Source organism: Pseudochaenichthys georgianus, chromosome 17 (genome assembly GCF_902827115.2).
Source record: "Pseudochaenichthys georgianus chromosome 17, fPseGeo1.2, whole genome shotgun sequence".
NCBI classification, from domain to species: Eukaryota; Metazoa; Chordata; class Actinopteri; order Perciformes; family Channichthyidae; genus Pseudochaenichthys; species Pseudochaenichthys georgianus.
This window is the reverse complement of record NC_047519.1, coordinates 15,303,739-15,329,666: the sequence shown is the minus strand read 5'-3', so window position 1 is coordinate 15,329,666 and position 25,928 is coordinate 15,303,739. Positions and strand designations below refer to the sequence as shown.

Sequence of the window (25,928 nt, the reverse complement as noted above, 5' to 3'; positions counted from 1 at the left end):
GCGGTCTTAAAAGCACAAGTGGAGACAAATAGATTGACTGATACATAGAGGAGAGGATGGTTAGACATAACCTCTTTATTTCTCCTTCTATAACTGTTACTGTCCTATTTTCTTTACTTTCTTTCACTTTGTGTATCACCATTCTTTCCAGCAGCCCCTCTTTCCTTTCCTTTCCTTTCCTCCTCACTAACCTTGTTGCTCCCTGCCTCCCATGCACAGTGGCTCCAGCCAGAGCATTAGTGAGGCATTGTGATTGGCTTGTAATTTATGGAGTCCATAAGTGGGCCAGATTGATAGGGCTGTTTAAGGGGAACACACTGAGACGCCACTTTATTTAATACATAGAGACAGACCCTGAAGCTATAGCTTTAACCTCAGTCAGCGTGACAGACACGCATGTATAGACATAAGTGTACTGTGCATTCACAGATACAGCTGTACACACATTTAATTTCCTATTAAAGGATATGTTCATCCAAATTACAAAGATGTTATTTTGATAGAATTAAAATGATTGTTTTGTTTTGTTGGGAATTAAGTGAACTGGCATTCAAATTCAGATATCCTTGTTATTGTCCAATAATGGATGCATGGTTTCGACAAAGACATGGTGCATGGTGCATTTGAATTTGAGGGACAGTAACCATGTTGAGTTGCATAATCCCTTACTGAAGACCATCTTGCAATGGCATTACACCTGTGAAATGTGGTCAGGTGCTGAACGTGGTTGGTTTCCTTGGTCCCTTCCCCTCTTCCTCCCCCTCCCGGCTCCCTTTCTTGAACCACTCCCATCTTCGAACCCAACCATCATTTTGATCTCAACTAAAACAAATGTAATGTTTCATTCTATATCTTTCACGGTTTTCGAAGCTATCGCCGTCAAAAAATGTACCGACTGACATTAGAAATCCCTGGCATAGTACTGCTCGTCCTTAAAACATATCTTGTTACCGTTGACACACACTCAAACTAAGATATTATCATAAGCTTTTATTCCTTGCAGTCTGTAGTAGTGTTTGCTTGTAACACAAATCAGGTCTTGTCTGCCAAGTCGGGTCCTCCCTGTCAGAGTGAGCCCTCCACTCTTAACCCAGCCGCACGCAGCCAATCCTCACAGGCCAAAGCTCTGGAGAGAAAGACGATCTGCCCACAGCGGACAACCCTGCCCTCTCATCTGCCCTTCACACAAACACACACTCACGCACACACACATACGCAGACTTGCCCTCTCCTCTGCCCCCTACACACCCGCTGTAATGATGTCTGTTGACCTCTGACACGAAGGCTGCCCTGGCAGATTAGTTTACAAGTGGCCTAGGGACTCGGGGTTTCAAATCTTAACCCCTACAGTCTTCTGCATTGATTATGAATACTTTTTTTTTTTTTGTGTGTGGTCATGCCACCATTGTCACAAAAGACTCTGTGTTGAATACCAATGTATCCACGTAAATACAAATTTCCGATAGCAAAAATAATGTACAACATTGATTTTTATATCAAAGATTAATTTCTTGATTTTTTTGGAGCTGCATCTCATGCTGTTTTTAACAACGGTTGCTCAGTTTTGATAGAGACAGCTCTGCATGACCATGACAGCTGAGCAAACTGTATCAGCTGATGAAGACCAGTGGGTAGGGTTGAAAGCTCCAGAAAAAGCTGGATTAAAGGGGATCCAATACTGACTTACATAATATGAAGAAGCTCATATATACACACACAGACTCTTTCACAACAAACACAAGTACCACCAATCCCTAAATGCATACTCTGTCACCTCTTGATATATGCACGCATTCAAACAAACACACACGCACTCACACACTCACACACACACACACACACACACACACACACACACACACACACACACACACACACACACACACACACACAGACATACACGTCAGCGATGATAAGTGGCAAGTGAGTAATAGCCTAGCTGTCTGGCAGCCAGCTGCTGGGCCTACTGTTTACATGCCAACTGATTACCCTAATTTTAAATGCATGCATGGCAGCTAGGCTGATAAATAGTCACCCCCCCCTCCACCACCTTCTATGTCCTTAATGTCAACCACTGCAGGCTAGTCAGCCAGTCTGACCCATAATACCTTTTTGATTATTCAATAAATAACCCATAATTTGACATTGATTGGGGCCGTGAATGGGCTTTGTGGGAAGAGGAAGGATGGGTAAGATGGTTGAGATGGTTGGATAGATGGGAGGGTATCGACCAGTGGTGGTCAGTGCTTCGATGACCACTGGTGGTTGGGGTCATTACTTTGCGCAAATACACACACACACAGATACGTTCATAGGAGCACCTCTCCTCTGATGTGATTAGGGTAAGGGTCATTAGTTCAGCCTCATTGCTTATTGTCCAAACAAAGATGCCCTAAGACTAATGGAGGCTACTTAATAATTTGGGTGACAGATGAGCGAAAAGGAGGAATTGAAGAGGGAGTTTTCATAAACATGTTCCTCTTCCTCTAACCTTTTTTATTACATGGACCCATCATAGGTCACATCTGCACATATCTGTAGAATGTCTTAATCCACATTTAAATAATATGTCAGTCAGGTATACATCTTAAACTCTGATGAGAAAGCAAATGGTCAAAATGTCCCCAATGCCTCAATCAACCAAAAGCGAACCCTATCGCTTAAAAAGATTGTAACCAGCAGTATTTGGTCCCATTTGTTGGCCTTAGGCCCATTGGGTTAGCCACCTTGATGAACATTGATTGCTAATTCTTATCTCTGCTTCCGGCAATATGACCTCACTTCATTGCTTAAAAAAATGTGCCAATGTATCTCTGCCCCAAATTATCCCCATTGCTTTTGATGAGAGCTTCACCGTGACATGGTTAGTATGGACCGTATTGAAACCTGTCCCCAAATGGATTATTCCTTTCGCCTAAGTAGGATGGATTTTATGGTGCTTGCCTGATCACTATCTGAAACCCACTAATCGTTTGCATGTGTGTATGTGTGTGTATGTGTAAACCCTGCTGCCTTGATGTTGCCATTGAAGTGTCCCTGGCGTTGTACTTATTGGAGTTCCCTGATGTTAGATATTGGGATATTGATCTTGGAGAATGTTTAGCTTTCATTCTTCTCTGGTTTCATTTATATGCTCACACAGCTGACGCCCGCTTCACACAGCAGTACAAGCTGCAGATGTGGCAGTACATGAGGGACCTAGATCAAATCAAACTCTCGATCAATGGCGGAGAAGAAAAAAAATGTGAGTAAAAGATTTGGGTTTCAGAGGGGTTTTACACACAACGTCTTGCATATCTTATGGGAGATTGGAGCTAAACAGCAATCAATTGTGTTAGAACACTTTAGAAATGGACACATGTAATTGTATCACATTCTGTTTATTTCATTTAAACTTATAATTAAGGTAGGGGGCACACTTTTTGAAGAAATAGATCCAGGTCAGAATGTTTAATGGGTTAAGTGACAACACATCATTTTACTGAGAAAATATATTTAACTAAAGTTTTTATCTTTTTTTTGGCAACGAATCCACCTGCATCATTGTGTTTTACCCCACTCCTTAAACCCTACACTACAGTTTGGTTTGATTCTGCACACACTGTGTTCAATTGGCTGCATACGCTGACACCACCGCTCAGGACACACACACACTCAAGTGTCTCCAGAACAGACGCATGCAGTCATCACCACTTAAAAGGCAGTTAATGACTTCAAAAGGGAAAATGGCGAACAGCAGCCCTCCACGTTTCAGAGACACCGGCTAAATCCGTCCACTTTAACAACAGTTGCATTACAGCGCGATGTCGGTTTCCTATTAAATACTTTCTCCCAATTGCCCATTATACCCCGCTATAAAACCACTGCAGACTGCATCGGAGGACTGTTTTATCCCCCCCCCCCACACTCCACCACTCCTTTTGTTTCGGAAAACATGTTTCAACTAAATGCAACTAAGAGTGCTTTGAGAGAAGGAGAGTAAGGAGGGGAGGGGAAAGAAAAGGTAATTTTATGAAGTGAAACGTTTGATGTTGTAAATAAAAAGCAGACTGGTCGTGGGTGAGAGGCCGGGGCTAATGGACTTTGTTGGATGGTAGGTGTGGAGCTGCTGATATTTAAAAAGCCTAAATAAAAAAAGTGAACTTCTCAGAAACGATGCCAAGAAAACCCCCAGCCCCCGTTGCTGGATCCCTCGCCTGGGGCATACACATCACTAGTGGGGCTTATTAAGCAATTACAGCAAGGTAAAAAGCACCGCCAACCCCCTCATCTAAGTGTGTGGGTGTGTAATTATGTGTGTTTGTATCCATGTATGTGTGTGTCTAGGGTACCTTTAAACTCTTATACTGTAGTTCACATTTCAGACCACAATGGTCAGAGGACTGTAGAACAGAAGATGGAAAAAGATACAGAAGGAAAGGGGAAGGGAAAAAAAGAGAGGAGTAGAGGAGATAATGGGGAGTGACAAGAATGGAAATAAGCAGAGAGAATAATAAAAGAAAAACCCATACAAGTTAAGAAGTGAAAAGGAAAAAGGGACAGGAGAGAGCAAAGCAAAGAAATGAGAACAGAAGATTATGAAGGTTAAACAATGGCAGTGGTCATTACGCTTCACTTTCAATGAGAAGCAGGAGAGAAATCACCCCCCCATTTATAATTCATATCCTCAATTACCACTAATAAAGTGGCATGAATGGGGCCAGCCCAGGGAACGGTGCAGGCACAATTACATGTAGTATAGCCTGGCATTAACATTTTCTATTTGAACATTTTTCAGCCTCAATTTCTCTTGGACTTAATAAGAACGATGATCCCTCCTTGACTTTTTCATGAAATTATTGTATGGTTATAATATTCCAATCTATTAGCCCCCACCTTCCCCCTTTCTCTATAATGTATTCTACCATTTAATAGCCTGACCGGGCTGGATAGAGAGGTGGGAAGAGAGAGAGGAAAAGGGAGAACATGACTTTGATGAGAGGAGTGGGTCTTGTCGTTTTGACCCCACAGGGGGTGAGACAAAGGTCTGATATATCCCATACAGCGTTTGAATTGAGGTCTCTCATGAGGCCGTGCCTATCATCTGAAAAGGTTTCTGTGGCGAGCTGAGTTTTTTTGCATTTTACCATCCTGTTGCGCGAATTTTAAATGTTACCATGTAGCAACTGCAAGGCTTATTTTGCTATTAAACTATGGTGACTCTGGTATTATAGCAATGACCTATCATACGGTCACATTTGGAAGGCAAAATGGGATACACAAAATACTATACAACATGACCATGCAGACATTCACTGGTAAAATGCATTGTAAAATTAAAGTCCATCTTGAGACTTAAACAGGACAGTCATTTGCAAATTGCCGTAATTGTTTAATACAAAAGAACAAAGCTTTTATTTCTTCTACATTGTTATCTAAAATATACGTATTTCATTTGTTAGTATTAATTACCATAGACTGCCAACATCAATCAGCGCCAGATCAGACTAAGACATAACTGTTAAATGGTTTTGTAAATGTTAGAAATGCATGAGCATCCAGGGTCATCGTATACCCAAATGTCGTGACCACAGATAATACCATATTTAGACAGGACACAGGTCTTAGTAACTCAGTAACTAGAAGTGTGAGCAAACTCAAAAGGAGCTTTCAGTGTAATCTAACCCAGAGACACATGAAACAAATCAAAGGGCCAGGGCCATGCTCCAGCATTGTGTTGCATTATTATGCCGGTGGTTGCTGTTCGCTGCAGCGTGGGGCCACGTGCCGATCCTCAGACCGCTCCACTAATAGGGCTGTTTATTCCACCTTTCCTCTCCTGCTCTCTCTCTGCCTCCCTCCATCCCTCATTCATCCTCCCACATAAAATGCCAAAAGTATTCAGCAAACATGCCTGGCTGCTTTTATATAAAATAACAAAGTGTTTCTGGGCTTGTAAAACACAGCAGGACTGACAGTTTAGCAGACTCCCCACAGTCTAGAAACTTCCATTGAGGAGGCGGCAAAAAGGATCGAAAAAGGACATAGAATAGCATGGAATAGAATGTATTTCAAAAGGGTGTTAAGCTATCCCAAGTACAGTCACAAGTCATTAGGGTAAAACTAGTACGTTTATCCCAAAGCCATTGTGGTGAGGCAACTTTTACAGGGAATTTCTGAGGCAATCCCCCCCACTCGCTAACACCCAGATGGAGAGAAGGCGACATACTGAAAAACACCCTCTACCGCTTACTATCTCTTTTCTTACACACAAAAATGACACACACACACACCCCATGTGGCTAGCTGAGAGCCAGCTGTTCCTTTCCACTTCACATCACTATGGGCTAACGACTGCTAATCCCCCATAGCTTTTCCCTCAAAGGAACTAAGGCAGCAGCCATGATCTAACTCCTATTGAATTCCAATTACCCTCCACCGGGATTTCACAATAAGAGTTCCCCCTTTCACCACCACCACCTCCACTAACACCACCCTTACTTCACCCACGGATCGTACCGTCACAATTAGAGCCCCCCACAAGCAAACAGCCGGAAGATACGGTATCATCAGGAACATGTGGTTATTGTTATACACTCCGTATTTATTTTAATGATTTGAATTAAATTATGTTTAGATGCTTTGGCAGTTCTCAGCACTTATTTAACCGAGAGAGACCAAAGCACACTACTGTATTTCCCACCACATAGCAACAACATCCTCGAATGGACTTGCCCACCCCTTTCCTTTTACCCTGGCAAGTTTGCCCCTTTTTGCCAGGCAGGGTCCCTTGTAAAAGAGCTTCAATGAATGGAGGCCCAGCAGGGAGCCCGGCAGGCTCGCACTCCTAAACCCTCCCCTCCCTTCAAGCACACAGCCTCACACACCCTCCCATGCTTCCTTGCTTTATCCCTTTCTTACCTCTTTCATTTTCTTGGTAATAACTTTAAGGCTATTTATCAGGAATGTGCATAATCACTAACGAACAACCTTGCATGCATTCAAACGATCACAGGATGATAATTGTCATCGTTTGGAAACATGTATAATCCTATGGTCCATAACCATAAATATCAATAATAATGTGAAACAGTTCCAAAACCAAAGGACTGGTTTTATAAATCTTTTCCCCTCCTTTTCACCCCCTTTCAGACTAAATATCTGGTTCGATTTTACCTCAGCGAATTCCTGTCTTTCAGAGAACAACACTGGGCAATAAAGCAATGGGTGGCTCTGGGCGTACTTTAGGGATGGGGGCGATTTTCCTAGTAAAGTCTGAGACAATATGCTGCTATGGTAACAGCGGGTAGGACTGGGGTGAAGAGGGCTAGACATGGTGGGAGTCAGAGTCGAAGGAGAACTTTAAGGGAATCATGGATTAGTGGAAGTTAACACCTTCTAAACATTTGTTTAACTTTCATACATTTACAATGAAACGCAGTTACAGTATGGTAATGTATCTCTTGTGCTTATTTTCTTCATTTTTCAAGAGTAGAAAAAGACTTTTGGACATATATTTGGAAACAGCATTTAGTCCTCTGGGAAGGTATTTTCCAATGGCAGTGCATGGTTGACTGCCAGCTGTTGGCTGCCATTGCTAGAAAGTCATATTTTGTATTGCACTACTGCGTTTTTACTGTCTCTTACTCACCACGTCTGACCCTTTTATAACATTTAACATTTTGGAGACCAATCATGTGGGAAAATGTATCTTTCACTTGAAAAGTGGAAGCTAGCAGTTGGCTAATTAGTCTCCCCTCAGAAAGTGGAAGCTAGTTAGCCTAGCTTCTCAAGATTAGCACTGAGATGCTACTCTTCTTTCATCTGCTAAGTCATGGGTAGGATCAAGCTAGCGTTAGCTGTAATTAAAGTGACTAACTATTTGGGCACACACTTACAAATAATGGACCAATCAAATAACAAGTAGCAACATTGTCTGTCGGAAACAGAAATGGATACTGGTTTTATAACAAACATTATTTTAAATCTCAGTTTCAGCATTCATTAATTATTCCCCAAAAACAAAACGTAACTTGGTTTGTATTAGCGATTGTTTTCCATAATCATCATAGTCTGGATGATTTTACCATGACACCATTGCTGGTAATGAGTCTGAGGTGGCTGAATGGAATAACAGAAAACAGGACTAATATTAAACTAGTAAGATGATTGCATCTACAGCACCAAATGTGACTGTTGTAAGTTGGATGGAAGCTAAAGGTGAACGCAAGTTTGAGTGGCGCTCTTACTGTGGTATTGGCCCTAATGTTTTTTTCCCTTCTTAAAATGTCCTCATTACCACTTTAATGTTTCTCTCTACTTTTAGATGATTACAGTATAATGGAGAGATGGAGTCATGGCATAGTTTATTACCAAACACACACACACACACACACACACACACACACACACACACACACACACACACACACACACACACACACACACACACACACACACACACACACACAGACAGACAGACACACCCCCACACACACACACACACACACACACACACACACACACACACACACACACACACACACACACACACACACACACACACACACACACACAATAACCCCAAGGATGCAGGGAGACATTGCATTTGACAGCTTGGTGTGTTTTGACCTTTTGAATCTGAAAATTACTCAAAGGATTTCACAGCAGAGCTAAATTAGTTGACCAAGCTCATGTTGAATTGAATAGTATTCACAGCTAATGTGGGTTTTAAAATCCCTGGCAAATAGACCAGGTGGAATTAGGTTTTATATGTATCCTTCCCTTCCCTTTACAGCTTCCCTTTTACATCTATAGCATTTTAACCTGTTTTCTAGGGTAAGGTCTAATATTCAGTCAGATCCCCTAACAGAAATAGTGTTTTTTACAATCAAAGCAGCAATGAAACAAGAAAATGGAAGGAGGGAAAACTTTTTCTACACTTCGTTTTAATCACTTTTTTTTTGTTTGTTATATTATTGCTTAAGCCTTTACCCTGTCGTCTTTGAAGGTCGTACAGAATGTATAGCTACATACTGTTCAAGGTAACATTTGAGTTGTACTGTATAACAATACAACTTCAAATGTCCTTTGTTACGCTAATGCAACGCGTCATTTTAATATCAGAAAAGGTGCAACGACTGGAAAAACTGTTTCTCACTGAGTCATTTTCACGAAGAAAACAGGCGAATAAAGACATCAACATCTTCAGCCCGAGTTTTGTTGTTGATGTTTTTTCCTCCTCTCTATATTTGCGGTAATATATCACAGGTTTCACAAGCCTTGCAGCACAGTCCAGCTTTTAAACCAGACTAAGGGACAAGTACAAGTGAGAGGCGATCTCAATACAATCAGATTTATACGGGAAAGTAAGGAGATTCGCTGCCAGCCACACGCTCTAATCGGAAAAGCCTTAGATGTCACAGCAAATTTGACGTGTGGGTGCTCCGATTATTATGACTTGAATGGAAAAACATGAGCAGGGCATTGTTTGGTTAATATCCTTTACTTCTGTGAGTGAGAGTGTGTGAATGTGTGTGCGCCGTGGCCATCTATCCTCTCAGACATGTTTAATAGGGCTTTGGCTGCGTTGACCGCGGGTGTAAATGTGTCATACTTTATTAGAAATCCCAAAGAAGAGGGCTAACATTAATCACTGGCTCTTGTTTATGAAAGTCATAAATGTTTCACTGAGTGCTTTATTGTTGGCTGCCAGATTTGGAGAAGCAGACGGGGTCCTTAACGTGTGTGTGTGTGTGTGTGTGTGTGTGTGTGTGTGTGTGTGTGTGTGTGTGTGTGTGTGTGTGTGTGTGTGTGTGTGTGTGTGTGTGTGTGTGTGTGTGTGTGTGTGTGTGTGTGTGTGTGTGTGTGTGTGTGTGTATATGTGTGTGTTCAGTCCACCACTGTGTCACGGTAGCGCCCCGAATACTATGAGAAACTGTCTCTCTCTCCCTCTGCCTCTCTCATAGGCTTTTTGTCATGTTGTCAGAAAGTATGACATCACCCTGCCCTTTGACCCACACAGTCAGGAGAGCGCTGATTGGATGATTGGCTTACAGAGGACATCCACATTGACTCCAAACTCAATTCTGCTGATGTCAGGCGCTATTAGAACTGACGACATGCACACACCGATCGGACAGGACGGCGTGTGTGTGTGTGTGTGTGTGTGTGTGTGTGTGTGTGTGTGTGTGTGTGTGTGTGTGTGTGTGTGTGTGTGTGTGTGTGTGTGTGTGTGTGTGTGTGTGTGTGTGTGTGTGTGTGTGTGTGTGTGTGTGTGTGTGTGTGTGTGTGTGTGTGTGTGTGTGTGTGTGTGTGTGTGTGTGTGTGTGTGTGTGTGTGTGTACAGCATGTTAGTGTGTTGGTGTGTGCAGTCATGTTCAGGGTTATATAGGTCAGATGTCTGAAGCTAGAACATCTCCCAGCTGAAATACCAGGCGAAATGTCAAACTCTGCCTCTGTGCAATCCCTCAGATCAATAGTTCAATTGGACATAAAGGCATCACTCTATCCAGCGGGTTAACGTGCTATATCATGTGCCAGCCTCCATCTGAACCGCTTCAACCAATACTCTTGTTTCCCCCACAAACATGAGACAAGAGGAAAGGCTTTTACCCAATGTTTTTCAATGTATTCCATAATAAGTGTGATCAGGAAAAAGGCCACAACACATTCTGATTGGTCTAAAGTCTTGAAATGTGGTACTGACAATCTTTTGGCTAGTATTCAACTGTACTACTCGTTTAATTCGTTTTTTAGATAACATGAGAAATCAAATATTCATCATCAGCAAAGGTCAGGGTTTTTTTGGAAATTAGGAAAAAATGCGAACATTATGATGATTAAATGTCTTTCATATTTTGAAATACTTTAGGAAATGTGTCAATCAGTATTTTTGAAAATCACTAAAATCAAAGGATTTGAACAATACTACAAATTATAATAAGTCCCTCATGCTTCCAGAGATAACTGGTTCCAATGCTTCATATTAAAGCCTTCAGCGTGCTCTCAAAACGACCCTTGCCAAGGATGGAAATGCCGCACAGTTGAATTTTAAAATGAGAAACCTTTGCGACATACTCTATTTATTTTAATAATCTCTGGTAGGTGTTGAACTTTTATTTCCCACCCTGAATCCTTGTAACTACATCCTATAGAGACATTATGGAGCTGTAAGACGACTAGTACATGGCTCAGTTCTCGGGTGGGGGTTCTTATTAGACGTCCCATCTCGCCTCTTAGGATTTCTGTTGAGTCAATGTCCCTCGGAGGCCTTTCTCAGCTTCGGGATGCTCACTTTAAATAGACCATAATATACAGCCATATTCATAAGATCAGTGCTGCACAGCTCCATTGTGAGGCGTTATATCTCCTCTCATGATCTCTGTGCAATCATCGCTGCTCTTTACGCTTTTCCCCAAAGTCCCACGTCAAAGCATAAAAGTCATAACGATACATCTAAAAAAGACAATGGTTCACAGCGGCTACGTTACTCACGAAATCACGAGGAATCATACATTTAAAGAGCCTCCTTCACGCCCCCTCCCTTCTCCGTCCTCCTCCTAGTTAAGTGTGGAATAATGTCATCTTAATGATTATTTTTTTGCGGTGTGCCATAACAGCATAATTCAGTGAGGGCGTAATGATTTTTTATGCCCCTGACATATTGTTTTGCGGGGAGTGACATAAAAGCACGGTGACATGTGGCATTTTGGGAAAGGTCAGGCGCTCCGTCTTGGCCGCCCGTCCATCTTCATAACGTCGCCACTTGTCATATGGAAACTGGCATCACCAATCTTTGTCTCTCCCTCGTCTCTCGCTGACCCTGCTCTCCTCTCTTATTTCCTATTCCTCTTCCCTTCCTCCTTCTTTTTCACTGCCTTTCCCCCATTTCATACCTCTTTTCCTGTCACACGTTCTCTCGAGAAGAGCTTATTTTTTAACAAAGAGAAATTATAACTGTAGGGAATATAAAAAAGATGTCACACACTCGCTCAGACACACACACACATGCCAGGGCCCCGGGGGTGCTGCAGGGGACCGCATGTCAACAGCAGCTGTGAGGATTGTGGTGACAGAGAGAAGGGCTAATACTAATGTGATAAATACGTCAGCACTCACTCCGGGCACATTGTGTGTGTCTGTTTGTGTTTGATGGTTTCGGGGAAATGTGCTCAGGGCCAGCCACTTCAGCCAAACAGATATTTAGACCATTTTGTCCTCAAAAAAGATGCCAGTGTGTGAATTCCAATGCCACAAGTCGTTGTCCATGGATGATAAGTCAATCGTCTACATGCGGCCACATTAGGAACACATCACAAACTGTTCATCACCAATGGTCCAACTGCATCGCCTCTTAATGGATAATACGACCATAATGCAGGAGCACAAATGAAATGAGAAATACTGTATGTTAATGAGCCTGTTGCCCAGATGCATGATGGGAGGTGTCCCATACAGAACTTGTCATGATGATTGAAAATATATTAAATTATACCATGACTATAAATGAAAAGAATATAAAAAAAATGGAATGAAGGGCATTCTTAGAAAGAAATTACAATCATGATTAAATATTTAAACTCTTAAGAAATGATTAAATCTTGAGTGGCACTTGATTATATACCACTGTGATTGATCTGACCATTGTCGTTTAAATTATACCAACTTATTTCATAATTTGCACTATTACTATAAGCTCCTCCCCCTTCCTCTGCCCCACTCCACTCCATCCTTTCCACCTTAAATCACCGTTTATCTGGAAATGGTATCTTAAGGTCTGCGAATAGATCTACCTCCGGCCTACATTTTTCAGGCAGTACTTCATTTATTAGTGAGAGCCCACCACATCTTTCCCCAGCTAAATACAATATGTATGTGTGTGTGTCAAACAGCGGTGGTCTGTGGTCTTCTTGTTGAAAATTAAACGGTCCCCGCGATGCATGTTGGGAACAATTCACCCTGTAGCAAAGATGGGAAGGTACAGGAAACACACATACACATGCAGATACTGTCAACATCACATGCACATACATAGAGGCATGTGTGTGTGGGGACAGATGGTGAGCGTGTGTGTGTGTGTGTGTGTGTGTGTGTGTGTGTGTGTGTGTGTGTGTGTGTGTGTGTGTGTGTGTGTGTGTGTGTGTGTGTGTGTGTGTGTGGGTGTGTGTGTGTGTGAGAGTGTGTGTGTGTGTGTGTGTGCGTGTGTGTGTGTGTGTGTGTGTGTGTGTGTGTGTGTGTGTGTGTGTGTGTGTGTGTGTGTGTGTGTGTGTGTGTGTGTGTGCGTGTGTGTGTGTGTGTGTGTGTGTGTGTGTGTGTGTGTGTGTGTGTGTGTGTGTGTGTGCGTGTGTGTGTGTGTGTGTGTGTGTGTGTGTGTGTGTGTGTGTGTGTGTGTGTGTGTGTGTGTGTGTGTGTGTGTGTGTGTGTGTGTGTGTGTGTTTGCTGGTCACGCTATGTCATACAGGGTGAGTGAGGTGTAATTTCTCGGCAGTAATACTCAACACTCGGGCCCTGACAGCTTTAATGGTGATGGCCTTATTATAGAGAAGACGCTTTGTGTGTGTGTGTGTGTGTGTGTGTGTGTGTGTGTGTGTGTGTGTGTGTGTGTGTGTGTGTGTGTGTGTGTGTGTGTGTGTGTGTGTGTGTGTGTGTGTGTGTGTGTGTGTGTGTGTGTGTGTGTGTGTGTGTGTGTGTGTGTGTGTGTGTGTGTGTGTGTGTGTGTGTGTGTGTGTGTGCGTGTGTGTGGGCATTCTAATGATGATGGCCATATTATAGTGAGTGGAAGATGGCTAAAAGGCTCAGATTTATACCGGCCCACGTTTACTTACATAAGAATAATAGGGCAGAAGAGGCTCTATGCCATGTACATGTGTGTGTGTGTGTGTGTGTGTGTGTGTGTGTGTTGATGTGTGTGTGTTGGCTTGTGCTAATGAATGCCATCTGGTGTCTGTTGAAGTAGTGTGAGTGTAATGAGAGCTGTTTTGTGCTGATGAGGGGAACAGAGTTGCCCACACATCTGGCACTATAGAATAAAACAGCAAAAGCAATCATATCTCTAAACGGGCAATTACCATTAAAGGAATAGTAGGGCTGTCAAGTTAACGCGTTAATAACGCGTTAACGCCACTAATTATTGTAACGCGATTAACGCATGTGTATTTTTTTTCCTCGGCCGCCCCGTAGTTTCAGAGCGCATCGAGTTTAAAATACCATCTACAAGGTGATTCGTTCACACACAGTGAGGTCACGAGCTACCCACAATGCAACGCGCGCCATATATATATATATATATAAACACGCCATTTTCCTGGAGGTGCTAATATCCTGGAGGTGCTAATGTAAACAGCTAGCTAAAGTAGCCAGGCAGAGCACACTAGGTTTTTTTTCTGAATTAACGACCGAAGAAATCGCTGCATGTCTTCGGATTACATCTCTGGACTTGAGGGGTGTGCTCTCGGTCGTTACCAGCGTAAACTAGAGCTGTGTGGGTTGTCGGATTGCCCTTACAGACTGCCTGCAGATGTGTGGAAAAACGAACCTTGAAAGTGACCTTCGTCGATTTTGGCTGCATCTACGTCTAATTTCTGAAAACACCAGGTGAATACCCCACTTGTCACAATAATATTATCATGCCACTGCATTTTAGAGTTGACTAGATATTGATTAAGGCAATAGACTATGATATTCTGCTTGCACCTCGCGTGAAATGGTGGATACCGGAAGTACGGTGTCGCATTCGGCCCAATACCCGTATGTGTGTGTGACAGACACCCCGCTCCTGCCGCCCGTTTGTGGCAGACCACACTTCCACGCTCACCGGCAGGCACCGACTGGTTATTGGGAGGACCGGGAGGGTGTGTGTATGTGTGGCCCGAGCGAGCGAGAGAGAGACCTTACGTGCATTGTTAGCATCTGGTGCTAGCTAGCTGCGCTAACGGATATAAGGAGCTGTTTAAATGAAAACAGAGGAGCGCTCTATCCACACAACTGTGCCGAGCACTTGACTTTATGCAGGAAGCCAGACAGCGGGACATTGTAGTCAGCACGAAAAGTCAGCACACTCAGCACGGATAGTGCGCGTACCATGATTGCAGCGTTGAGGCAGCTCCCGTTCGAGCATATGCCTTGAGTTGCACTTAGCTCCAACGATCCATCACACACACACACACACACACACACACACACACACACACACACACACACACACACACGTGCACACACACACACATGCATACACACACACACACACACACACACACACACACACACACACACACACACCATTTGTATTGTATTATTGTATGAGAGAGGTTCCAGGTTGAATTGAGGCGAATATTTGTAATGTTCAGAGGTTGTTGTGTTTAATATTCATGAGAATATTTGTCATTGTTCAAATGACAATAAATATTAGCATAAAGCATATTTGTCCACTCATATGTTGATAAGAGTATTACAAACTTGAAAAATATTCCTCTAAGGTACATTTAGAACAGATCAAAAATGTGCGATTCATTTGCGATTAATCGCGATTAACTATGGACAATAGGGGTGTAACGGTACACGTACCCATACCGAAATTATTCGGTACGGGCCCTTCGGTTCGGTACACGTGTGTACCGAAGTGTACCGAACGAATATAACGTTAAACGTAAAAAAATTGAGAACGTGAACAACTTCTTGGAAGTAATCTCAGGTGCTGCGTCGGAGCATTCAGAGTCATTTGCTCCCATTGTGATCAACGCGTCAGAGCGACCAAGTCATTTCATTGGACGAGCTGGTCAGAGGGATGCGTTCAAATGTAGTCAGTAATTTGAGGAACTGTCGAAATGGCGAACGCAGATAAAGTTGAGCTCGAAAATCCTCCAGCATCATTGAAGTCTCCGGTTTGGGAACATTTTGGTTTCACAGTTACGTACAACGATGACGAACAAAGACAGTTCAAATACAGATTATTTCAGTTCATCGAAAAGCTGCACCTTAATGTTTATTTTATTTTATATTTATTTGAGTGAATATTCATATTTTAATAATAATTAAAAACCCAAAACTAATAGTTTATGTTTTGTTAGTACTAGTACAGTAAAGTTCAAATACAGATTATTTCAGTTAATCGAAGTTTATTTTATTATATTTTGTATTTATTTGAGTGAATACATTATTCACAGTTTAATAATAATTTAAAAAAAATATGTTATGTTTTGTGGTGATTTTTTCTGCTGTACCGAAAACGTACCGAACCGAACCGTGACCTAAAAACCGAGGTACGTACCGAACCGAAATGTTTGTGAACCGTTACACCCCTAATGGACAATCATGCGATTAATCGCGATTAAATATTTGAATCGACTGACAGCCCTAAATAGAATGTAACATTTCTGCATTATTATTTTAAAAAACGATTACTCCTTTGTTTTATATCTCGTGTGCACTTCAAATGTAGAGAAATTCCTTATTTTAATCAATACGAAGTTGCCTTTCATTTGGTCGTCTATAAAAGCGACATATTTATCACCATTGAAGGTATACTAATAACACATCTAAGGAAGTGTACCCAAACTCACAAAAAGTGTGTGTGCTTGCCATGCGTTTTCCAGCAAGAACAGGGTAACACGACTCTGTGGCCTTGCGGTTTATGTTATTATGGTCTGATTTACAGTCACACACACACACTTCCTACCTCCCAACACTTTTTTTCTGTCTCTTATATCACCCAGTCTCCTTTCCTTTCCTTCCTCCCTCCCTGCTTCCACCACAATGTTAGCTAATCCCCCCGCCTGTCTGTGTTGTACTCACTTCCTGTAACTACACGCTGTCACAGGACCAGCACCTGCTGAGCCGTTGCAGTGAGGAGAAAAAGGGCTGTGCGTGTGGTTTCAGGAGAGTTAACGGACAGGCTGTAGCTACACTGCAGCATGAATTGTCGGGCAGCGTGGGTTAACCTCTTCCTTCTATTGCAAAACTCAGGCCTTGTTCCTTTTTTATCTCAAAAATAAATCACTCAAGACATGCCAAACAGTTTTTCTCTACATATACATATTTTTAGATGATTACGGTTATATCTCCACCAAAGGCTTGATTTCAACAACACAGAAGAGATGATTTGCTGTCAGCAAGCACGTATGTGTTTGTGTGTCAGATTGAGAGCTTAAAGGTAGTTTATGTCTAGGACGTCGCTCCTCCAAACATTGAGAGCACTTGATCCTGAAAGATCTGCCTCTCATTTCAGTCCGTAAATAAGCCCGCTGTTGTGTGTTTGCTCTGGATCAATCACTACCCTGGGCCTCAACCTTATATATACAGTCTATGGCCTCAACACATCTCCCCCGCTCCCTAATTGAACGATACGTTCCTTTAACAGTTCCCCTAAATATTCATATGTGAGTCAGAATCACCAGTATAACTCTTTTAAAAGGTATGCTTTGGTGCACATTTGTGTTTGTTTGTTCCAGATCACCGTGTAAGCTCGATATGACTTCCATACTGCATACTGCCTTAATAGTAGGGATAATAAGGTCCATTAAATTACCGTTTAAGTGCATACACATGAAAGCTGTTAGTTAGACATTACTTAGAGTTCCACTGTTGAAAACCACACTTTTTATTACTTAATGAGACATTAATACAACCTTTTATACATTCATAGTAACCTTTTTTGTGTGCATTAAAACAGATTTATCAGCTAAATCAAATCATTTAACATTCTTGATTTTGTGAATGGAATACTGAATTAGATCCAGACTCATAAAACAGCATTTCTGTGTGATTATTCAAATCAAAACACTATTCATCCACAATTTTACTTTTGAATTGAAGCTGTTGCTTCAGCTCAGTGTCGCATGTCACCATCAAAGTCTGTGTCTATCCCGAGACATTGAGACTGTGTTTACTAAATAAGAGGCCTTCATATTTGCTTCAGGCTACATTTTCATATCTAGTGATCTCTCCAATATGCTCTTATTTTGCATATTGAAAGCAACCAATCAGCTTGTTACCCTCTCTCTCTGCCTGTCTCACACTGTAATGGGAATGAGACACAGCTGATGGTCCCCAGGCTGTGGCAGTACAAAGTGCTCTGCCTGAGGTGTGTGTGTGGGTGGTATAAGACACACTTGTTGTTGTGTGTGTGGCTGACTAGGTGCATATTTCTGTCTAAATACACTATATGCTTATGTGGGTGCTTATGTGTTCCTTTGAGTGACTGTGTGTGCACTTACCAACAGCAGACGCCTACAGAGACATGGGCCTGTCACATCCTGTGTATGATAAGACCTAATGACGACACCTCGTCGTGATTGATTGAATTTTGGATTTGTCTGCTGACGTCTAGCTGGCATCCTTTTCATCTGACATGAAAAAAATAATGGTGTCTCAAATGTGTGTGTGTGTGCATGTGTGTAGAGTTGCCTGTCTGCCTCTGTACACAGCAGGCGATATTTGCCAATTTAACTCAACAAGAAGAGGTGAGTGCAGCTGTATTTGGGTTAGCGGTGTGTGTTTAAAGAAAATGGTGTGTGTGTTTGTAAGGGTTATTATTACACTTAAATGAAATTACCAGGCTTGTCCACTACTTTCCCAGATCAGCAAATACTTTTTAACCTCACCTGACACAAGTCATGTGTTACCGGCTCAGTGCAATGCTGGTGCAATACATACAACACATGTATGACAACAGTCAGACACAATGGACTCAGAATGGAGCTGTTATACCGTCAGTAATGGTTCTGCCTAACTTGACATCACATGTGTACAAAAACACGTATTTGATTACTTGTCGTTTACCAAAGCTAAAAAATCCTACGTGACTAATTATGCAGGCTAACAGATACAGCTTACCATGATAGCTATCAGCCTGTGTTCGAATTGTTTTATAAATGTTTCTAAACACTTCACAAATAATGTCATAATGACACATAGTTTAACTGCCGTGACATTTCCTTATAGGCTGTGGGTTTTTTAAATCTGCGTCTGATGAATAAAATTGCCGTAGCCATTTAAAGTAGTCTTTTAAAAAGGGCAGGTTTGTTCCACGTAATTTTGCTAATCGAAAACCGAAAAATTGTGAATCAAGTTTTGAAATTATGAAATTAATGAGGGTTAATGCTAACTTTTAAGATTTCAATTAGCCTATGAATGCTAGTCACTCATGTTTTAGCTAACTGCTAACACAAAATTGCTAAAACTCAAAACATATGTATGTTAGCCTTCCTGGCCCAGGTGCAAAATATTATGTGATAAAAGTCAGCAACTCTGTTCATATCATTATCTGGCAGTAATAAAACACTTATCACGTATTACTTAACAGCACAACAAAAGTCTAATGCTAAACGCTAATTGCTAACACTTAATCACAAAAATTCAGAAAACACTGATATATTAGCATTTATGGCCCAGGTGCAAAACATAAGTATGACAAGAGTCAGGCACACTGTTCATATCACTGCTGCTAACTCAATGGGAATCATCTATGTTATCTTTATTGACTATGAACTCATTCCCCACCCCTTCACTCCGGTTATGGCACTCCTGAGAAAGGCCATTTCCTTCATTACAGTAAGACTAAATAGAGCGTGTCTTCATGGTGTCTCCATCCCTGTCCTATGATCTAACAGTTCTCTGTCCAGATCCACCCCGTTCTGCCCTCTAATCTTGTTTGTCAAACTAAATGATCTGCCCCAGCGAGGTGTGTTAGCCACTAATGTATTTATTGCTTGATAAGAACGTTGGCCATGCAGTTCCAACTTACAGCGGCTATAAAACGGTGGAAAAGAAACACAACGTAATTAACCTTTACTAGCTGTGTGCATAGGTGGTGCCGCTTGATGTGGTGCGTGTCGGTGGTTGGGGGACGTGTGTGTGCTTTCATTAATGCTTGTTTGCATGTTTGCGCCAGGACGTGTGCATGTCTGCCTGCTGGGTTATATGTGTGTATGTACAGTATGTGTTGTGCATTAATGGGGAGGAGGCAATTGCTATCGATAACGACGCGGCTATCAATTAATCGTTAATCTCGTTCTGCCAGATTAGCGCGTCATCCGATAGACTCCAGACTGACTGGAGACAATAAATACGTAAAGTCAATAAAAAAAACTGCAAAGCATCAAGGGAGAACAGGGAGATATATGGGAGTGGGGGTTGACACGTGCCAGGGTGCCACCATCACATAAACCTAATGTTACAGCTTTACACAGAAGAAGAGACGTCATTAAGACTGATGTACACACTCATTCTCCAACAGGAAGCCGCTTGTCGTCAAGCAAGACACATAAGACCTGCTATTCTTCTTCTTCTTCTTCTTCTTCTTCTTCTTCTTCTTCTTCTTCTTCTTCTTCTTCTTCTTCTTCTCTACTTTAAGCCATTTCCTGTACTGTTAAAGACACACACACTCTAATGGGTAATAGATAAAGGACTAATGCCTGGGTTGAGGAATCAAGATAGATGGATAGGGAGGGAGGGAAAGAAAGAAAGAAAGAGTTATGAAGCGGTACCCGGGGGGTTAATTTCTCACAGGCAGTTTTCACACACACACACACACACACACACACACACACACACACACACACACACACACGGAGTAAAGGTGATGTCTGGCCGTGCCAAGCCGGTAGCATGCTAGTTAAAAGTGAATGCGTTTATGGCCGGTGTAGGCCCTCATACATCAAGGAGCAGTTTGTTTAGCCAGCAGTGTGACAGGGTACAGTAACAGGGGCAGGCCCGGGGAGCGGCTGCAGCGTGATGAATGGGAGGTTACAGCAGAGATGGTGTCCCAGTGTGTGTTGGTGTGTGTGTGCGAGAGAAAGAGACATCAAAGCATGTTTTTAGCCCTCAGATTAATGGTGATTCCACTATTTGATCCAAGTGATTTTTTCCCCTGTATTTGAAGAATCTCTTTTTGAAGCTGTAAATATCGCAGACGCCCTCCTCAAGTCATCTCGCTCTGCCCGGTGTGAAAGGATATTTCTCTGCAGTATTGACATAAAGCTTATGGGTTGCAGTATAACATTGCAGAATGTTTTTTTCTGCTTTGATTGTAGGTCTGGTGGGGATTTTCAAGCAGTATTGTTATGAGTCAGATAGAAATATATATATATGTTTTAGTTTATTTGATAACATGATTGCATTTGCTGGACATTTAGTGGCATCATTTCCGTTCTCTTTCATTTCTAAATTGGAAAATTGGCCATTCCAAAGATGGATCTGTGCAGCTTTTATTGGTTTATAATTTATAGTTTCACATTTGGCACAAAACCCGTCCATCAATACCCAAGTGCAAGAAAAATAAGCGCACATTATCAGCAGCCATTATATTGAATAGGAGCAGTTAAATTACTTCTATTCATTGTACTTTTTCAGGACAAATTAACATTTAAAAACGTCCTCTCCTAACTCCTTACCTCCTCCTCATCCTCACCCCATCCTTGTCCCAGTCTCTGCCCTGCACCGGCCGAGCTGTGGATCTCACTGTACCACGGTGATGAAAAACAATAGTGTGTGTGTGTGTGTGTGTGTGTGTGTGTGTGTGTGTGTGTGTGTGTGTGTGTGTGTGTGTGTGTGTGTGTGTGTGTGTGTGTGTGTGTGTGTGTGTTTTCTTTAAGTCTGCTAACAAAAGGCTCATTATCACATGCCCACAATGAAAACAACTAGTTGAACTGTTCCCCTGTGCCTCAGCGTGGCGTTGCCTGTGTGGTTAGTGAGACAGTCAGACAGACAGATGGAGAGGAAGACAGTCAGTTAGCGCCCGCCGCGGAGCCGGCCGCCATTTCTCCCCCAATAACTCACTTTTCTCCCCCTTGGAGAGGGAAAACAATAAGATATAACAATTGGCAAATGGCTGAGGCAGGCGGAGCATTACAAATGAAATGTAATGTTGTTACAGTTTGGAAATAATGAATTATGAAGATAAGCGGGGATCTGTAAAATCGCTGTAGCGATTTACCGGGGTTTCATTTTTCAACTGTATTGAATTATGGGGAATTGGCCTCAGTCAACTGCAAAATACAAAATGGGGAAAAGGAGGATGATTCACCGTTTCACTGTGTGTGTGTGTGTGTGTGTGTGTGTGTGTGTGTGTGTGTGTGTGTGTGTGTGTGTGTGTGTGTGTGTGTGTGTGTGTGTGTGTGTGTGTGTGTGTGTGTGTGTGTGTGTGTGTGTGTGTGTGTGTGTGTGTGTGTGTGTGTGTGTGTGTGTGTGTGTGTGTGTGTGTGTGTGTGTGTGTGTGCAGTTGTGTGCAAGCATATGCAACCTCTGATTGTTTATGTACATAAAATGCATGGGTGCTTTCACATTCGCGCGCATGCAGTGTGTACTGTGTGTATTTCTGTACGTCTCAATGCTGAATGTGTGTGTGTCTGGACAGTGTGTGTGTGTGTGTCTGGACAGTGTGTGTGTGTGTGTGTGTGTGTGTGTGTGTGTGTGTGTGTGTGTGTGTGTGTGTGTGTGTGTGTGTGTGTGTGTGTGTGTGTGTGTGTGTGTGTGTGTGTGTGTGTGTGTGTGTGTGTGTGTGTGTGTGTGTGTGTGTGTGTGTGTGTGTGTTCTCCCCATAGACCTGTTGAGGGCTTTCTCTCGCTCACCCCGCCGCACATGTGATAAATGTCCCTTATCGCCTCTGTCATTGTAATAGCCCCACAACAGGCCCAGAGAGAGAGAGACAGAGAGGGGGGACAGAAGGAGGGAAAGAGGGATGAGAGAGGGGAGAAGGAGGGGGCCGGGACAGGGGGGTGTTGAGAGAGAGACAAAAAAGATGGGGAGAGAGGAGAGGGAGGGATGGCGGCATGGAATGGGATAGCTGGAGTTATCAGGCGGTCTTGTAAGGGGAAGAATACGCATCAAGCTGCCAATCATCCGGCCTGGAAATTGCTCTGAGATTTGAGTCCCCAGACGGTGGGTGTGTGTGTGTGTGTGTGTGTGTGTGTGTGTGTGTGTGTGTGTGTGTGTGTGTGTGTGTGTGTGTGTGTGTGTGTGTGTGTGTGTGTGTGTGTGTGTGTGTGTGTGTGTGTGTGTGTGTGTGTGTGTGTGTGTGTGTGTGTGTGTGTGTGTGTCCATAGAGAGTATCCAAAGCCCCTGTCGTCTCGGTGCTATTACTGCCCCCCATCCTTCCACTCGTCCCTTCATCCGACCAGCTCGCCCTCTCCTCTCTCTGCGTTTTTAAAGCTCAGACTTAAAAAAAGAAACACATCTCTTCTCTCTCTGTCACTAAAACCTTTACTCAAGTTGTTTCGAAACACCGTTGTCATCAGCGGCACCGGCTATTAGGGGAAGGCGATAGACAGAGAGAGAAATAGAGAGGGAGGCATGATGGAGAAGAAGGTGAGGAAAGGAGAAGAAAGGCAGAAAGAGAAGAGGGGTTGATATGTGAGCAGAAACCATTTCAGCCTCTTTAATTTTCTATTGATCCGAGAGCTGCAGACCTGTCCCCTCAGCCGTGTGTGTGTGTGTGTGTGTGTGTGTGTGTGTGTGTGTGTGTGTGTGTGTGTGTGTGTGTGTGTGTGTGTGTGTGTGTGTGTGTGTGTGTGTGTGTGTGTGTGTGTGTGTGTGTGTGTGTGTGTGTGTGTGTGTGTGTGTGTGTGTGTGTGTGTGTGTGTGTGTGTGTGTGTGTGTGTGTGTGTGTGTGTGTGTGTGTGTGTGGACACAATACAAAGAAAAAGAGAAGACATTTATAAAGACATTTATAAAAAGTAAACTACAAAACTACATTTTGTTTCTAAATAGTTCGATTTTTTTATCAGTTTCTATTTTCTCGACATTAGTCAATCAAAATGTTAAACTAACAAATGATAATGTTTCAGGTAGATACATATGATTCTAAACCATATATTTGGCCTAGATGTGCACGTTTTAAAGACTTAATTTAAAAGCCTAAGCTGTCGACTAAGTGAAGGACCTGTAAGGGCAAATTGTAGAGAAACATCCCCCTCTATTGGACACTGTGATACCTCCAGGCACAGGCAGGGGAGAGACCAACGGTGGAAGTGGAAGGAAAGGACAGGAAATGAGAAGGGAGGGATGGAGGAGAAGATGATATGCCTGTAGGGAAGATAGCACATTCATAAACATCACAATGATGTCCAATTGCAGCCGTGTGATGCAATCGCTCTGTATCTGATTGCCACAAATACACAAACCCACATACACACACACTTAAACACACAATGGCCTCAGGTGTGACCTGTCCAACACCCCACTCCAGCAGATAGACATCTTTGATCTATCAAGTCTCAGCACCAAGATCTATTTTTTCACATACGCTTTTTTTGTCATTTCTGGTGTTATAGAGAATGAGAGATGGACAGACAGACTTACAAACAGTGTGGTGGTAGAGTGTTAAGGAATAATACGACAACATTTCCCATATGGAACTGCCCCTTCTCTCAAGTGGTACAAGACAACAATTTGTCCTAATGTTTGTATTTTATTTGTATCTTTACTGGTCTATTAAATCTCCTTTTAGAACAAAAGTGCTCGTATACATGACATTATGTGAGTGGCGTATAAACAACTCTGACTGTGACATTAGGAAATGTTGTGTTTTCACAAGCACACTTGTAGTCTGGTCCAGTTTGGTGCCTCTGATTCTTTAACTGTCAGGACAGGCAAGAAGCAAACCACAACAGAGACTACCAAGGCCTGACCACACACTTGGGAATGTATTCATTATCTGGTTTGCCTCCATTTTCCTACAGACCTACAGTTCTAGGACAACTCAAGGAAAACACAGAACTCTGAGCGTCAATGTTTATTGTCCTTAATTACACCAAATCTCCAGCGAACTTCTGATCAGGTCTGCTCAATTAATCGTATTTTAATCGCAATTACGATTTTGGCTTGCAACGATTATGAAAACAACATAATCGAAATAAAACGATTATTTATTTTATTTTATATTTATTTATTTTTTGGTTTTTCAGTTGAATTATACTCAAAGTTCAGGGTAATCAACTGTTAAAAACATACTGTTCACCATTTTTTGTTCAATACATGGATGTTTTTAAAGTAAATGGATAATCGTTTTTAATAATCGTGATATCAATTATTGACCCAAATAATCGAGATTATGATGTTTGCCATAATCGAGCAGCCCTAGATCAAACTCGCCGAAAACTGAGATTTCTTCTGATCAAATTTGCCATCTAAGTCGTGCCAACAGAGATTACAGAGACGCAAAAAAGTTTGCTTTGTGCCTGTTGGATTTCTATTCCGGTGACACTCCGGTGAGAGGGGTAATATAGCAGACGGCTCGACAGACAGATAGATGGAAGGCCAGACTGCTCCCTTGTATGAAGGATTATCCCCTATCCTCTGTTTGTGACAAGAGCTGATAAGGGCCTGAGAGGAGAGGCAGCGAGAGGCTGAGAGGGCTGCTGACACACCAACACACACATATGCACATATAATCCACAGCGAGAGAGATATCAATCCATCATTTAGAGCCGGGGATTCAGCGAGAGGAAATAGGTTCTTCTCAATCGCTGACAACCCAACACACACTCGCGCAAACACACACTCACCTACAATCGCATCTGCTGTACAAAGGGCTCATGGGGCTTGAGAGTTGAATGGGGGCTGTTTGAATGACTGTTCAATTTCATCTATTTATCTGATTTACATTTGGCTATTGTTGCCAGCACGGCTGTATAATATCTGTGTGTGTTTGGAGCTGGTATTGGCTCTGAACGACATCGCTGTCACTAATAGGAACCATACATCTGAATGTTGTAATGGTAGCTATCGCAATTGGGGATTTTTCTCATTGTTAAAATGGAAAAAAAGGGAATGTGCACTTGTGGTTTCCATAAAGGTTCGAACAGAAAAACATTCAAACTAAATCATTGTAGTACACTTATACAATTTAGCTATTATTAGCAAAACATCTGAGAGTACGTTTTTACTTTCTCATTACATTACATTACATTGCATTTAGCTGACGCTTTTATCCAAAGCGACTTACAATAAGTACA

The 25,928-nt window shown here is 42.3% G+C and overlaps 1 protein-coding gene across 5 annotated transcripts in view; it reads left to right on the top strand.

Annotated features, from left to right (window-relative positions):
• Positions 1-25,928, top strand: part of rnf220a (ring finger protein 220a) — a 175,649-nt gene that overhangs the window by 81,703 nt on the left and 68,018 nt on the right. For 2 of the 5 annotated variants that reach the window (XM_071206238.1, XM_034104411.2), the window contains exon 4: positions 3,143-3,244. The exons of the other annotated variants lie outside the window; for them this stretch is intronic. In XM_071206238.1, coding sequence (XP_071062339.1) covers positions 3,143-3,244 — 102 coding nt within the window. The remainder of the gene's footprint in view (positions 1-3,142; positions 3,245-25,928) is intronic. 5 annotated transcript variants of the gene reach the window in all.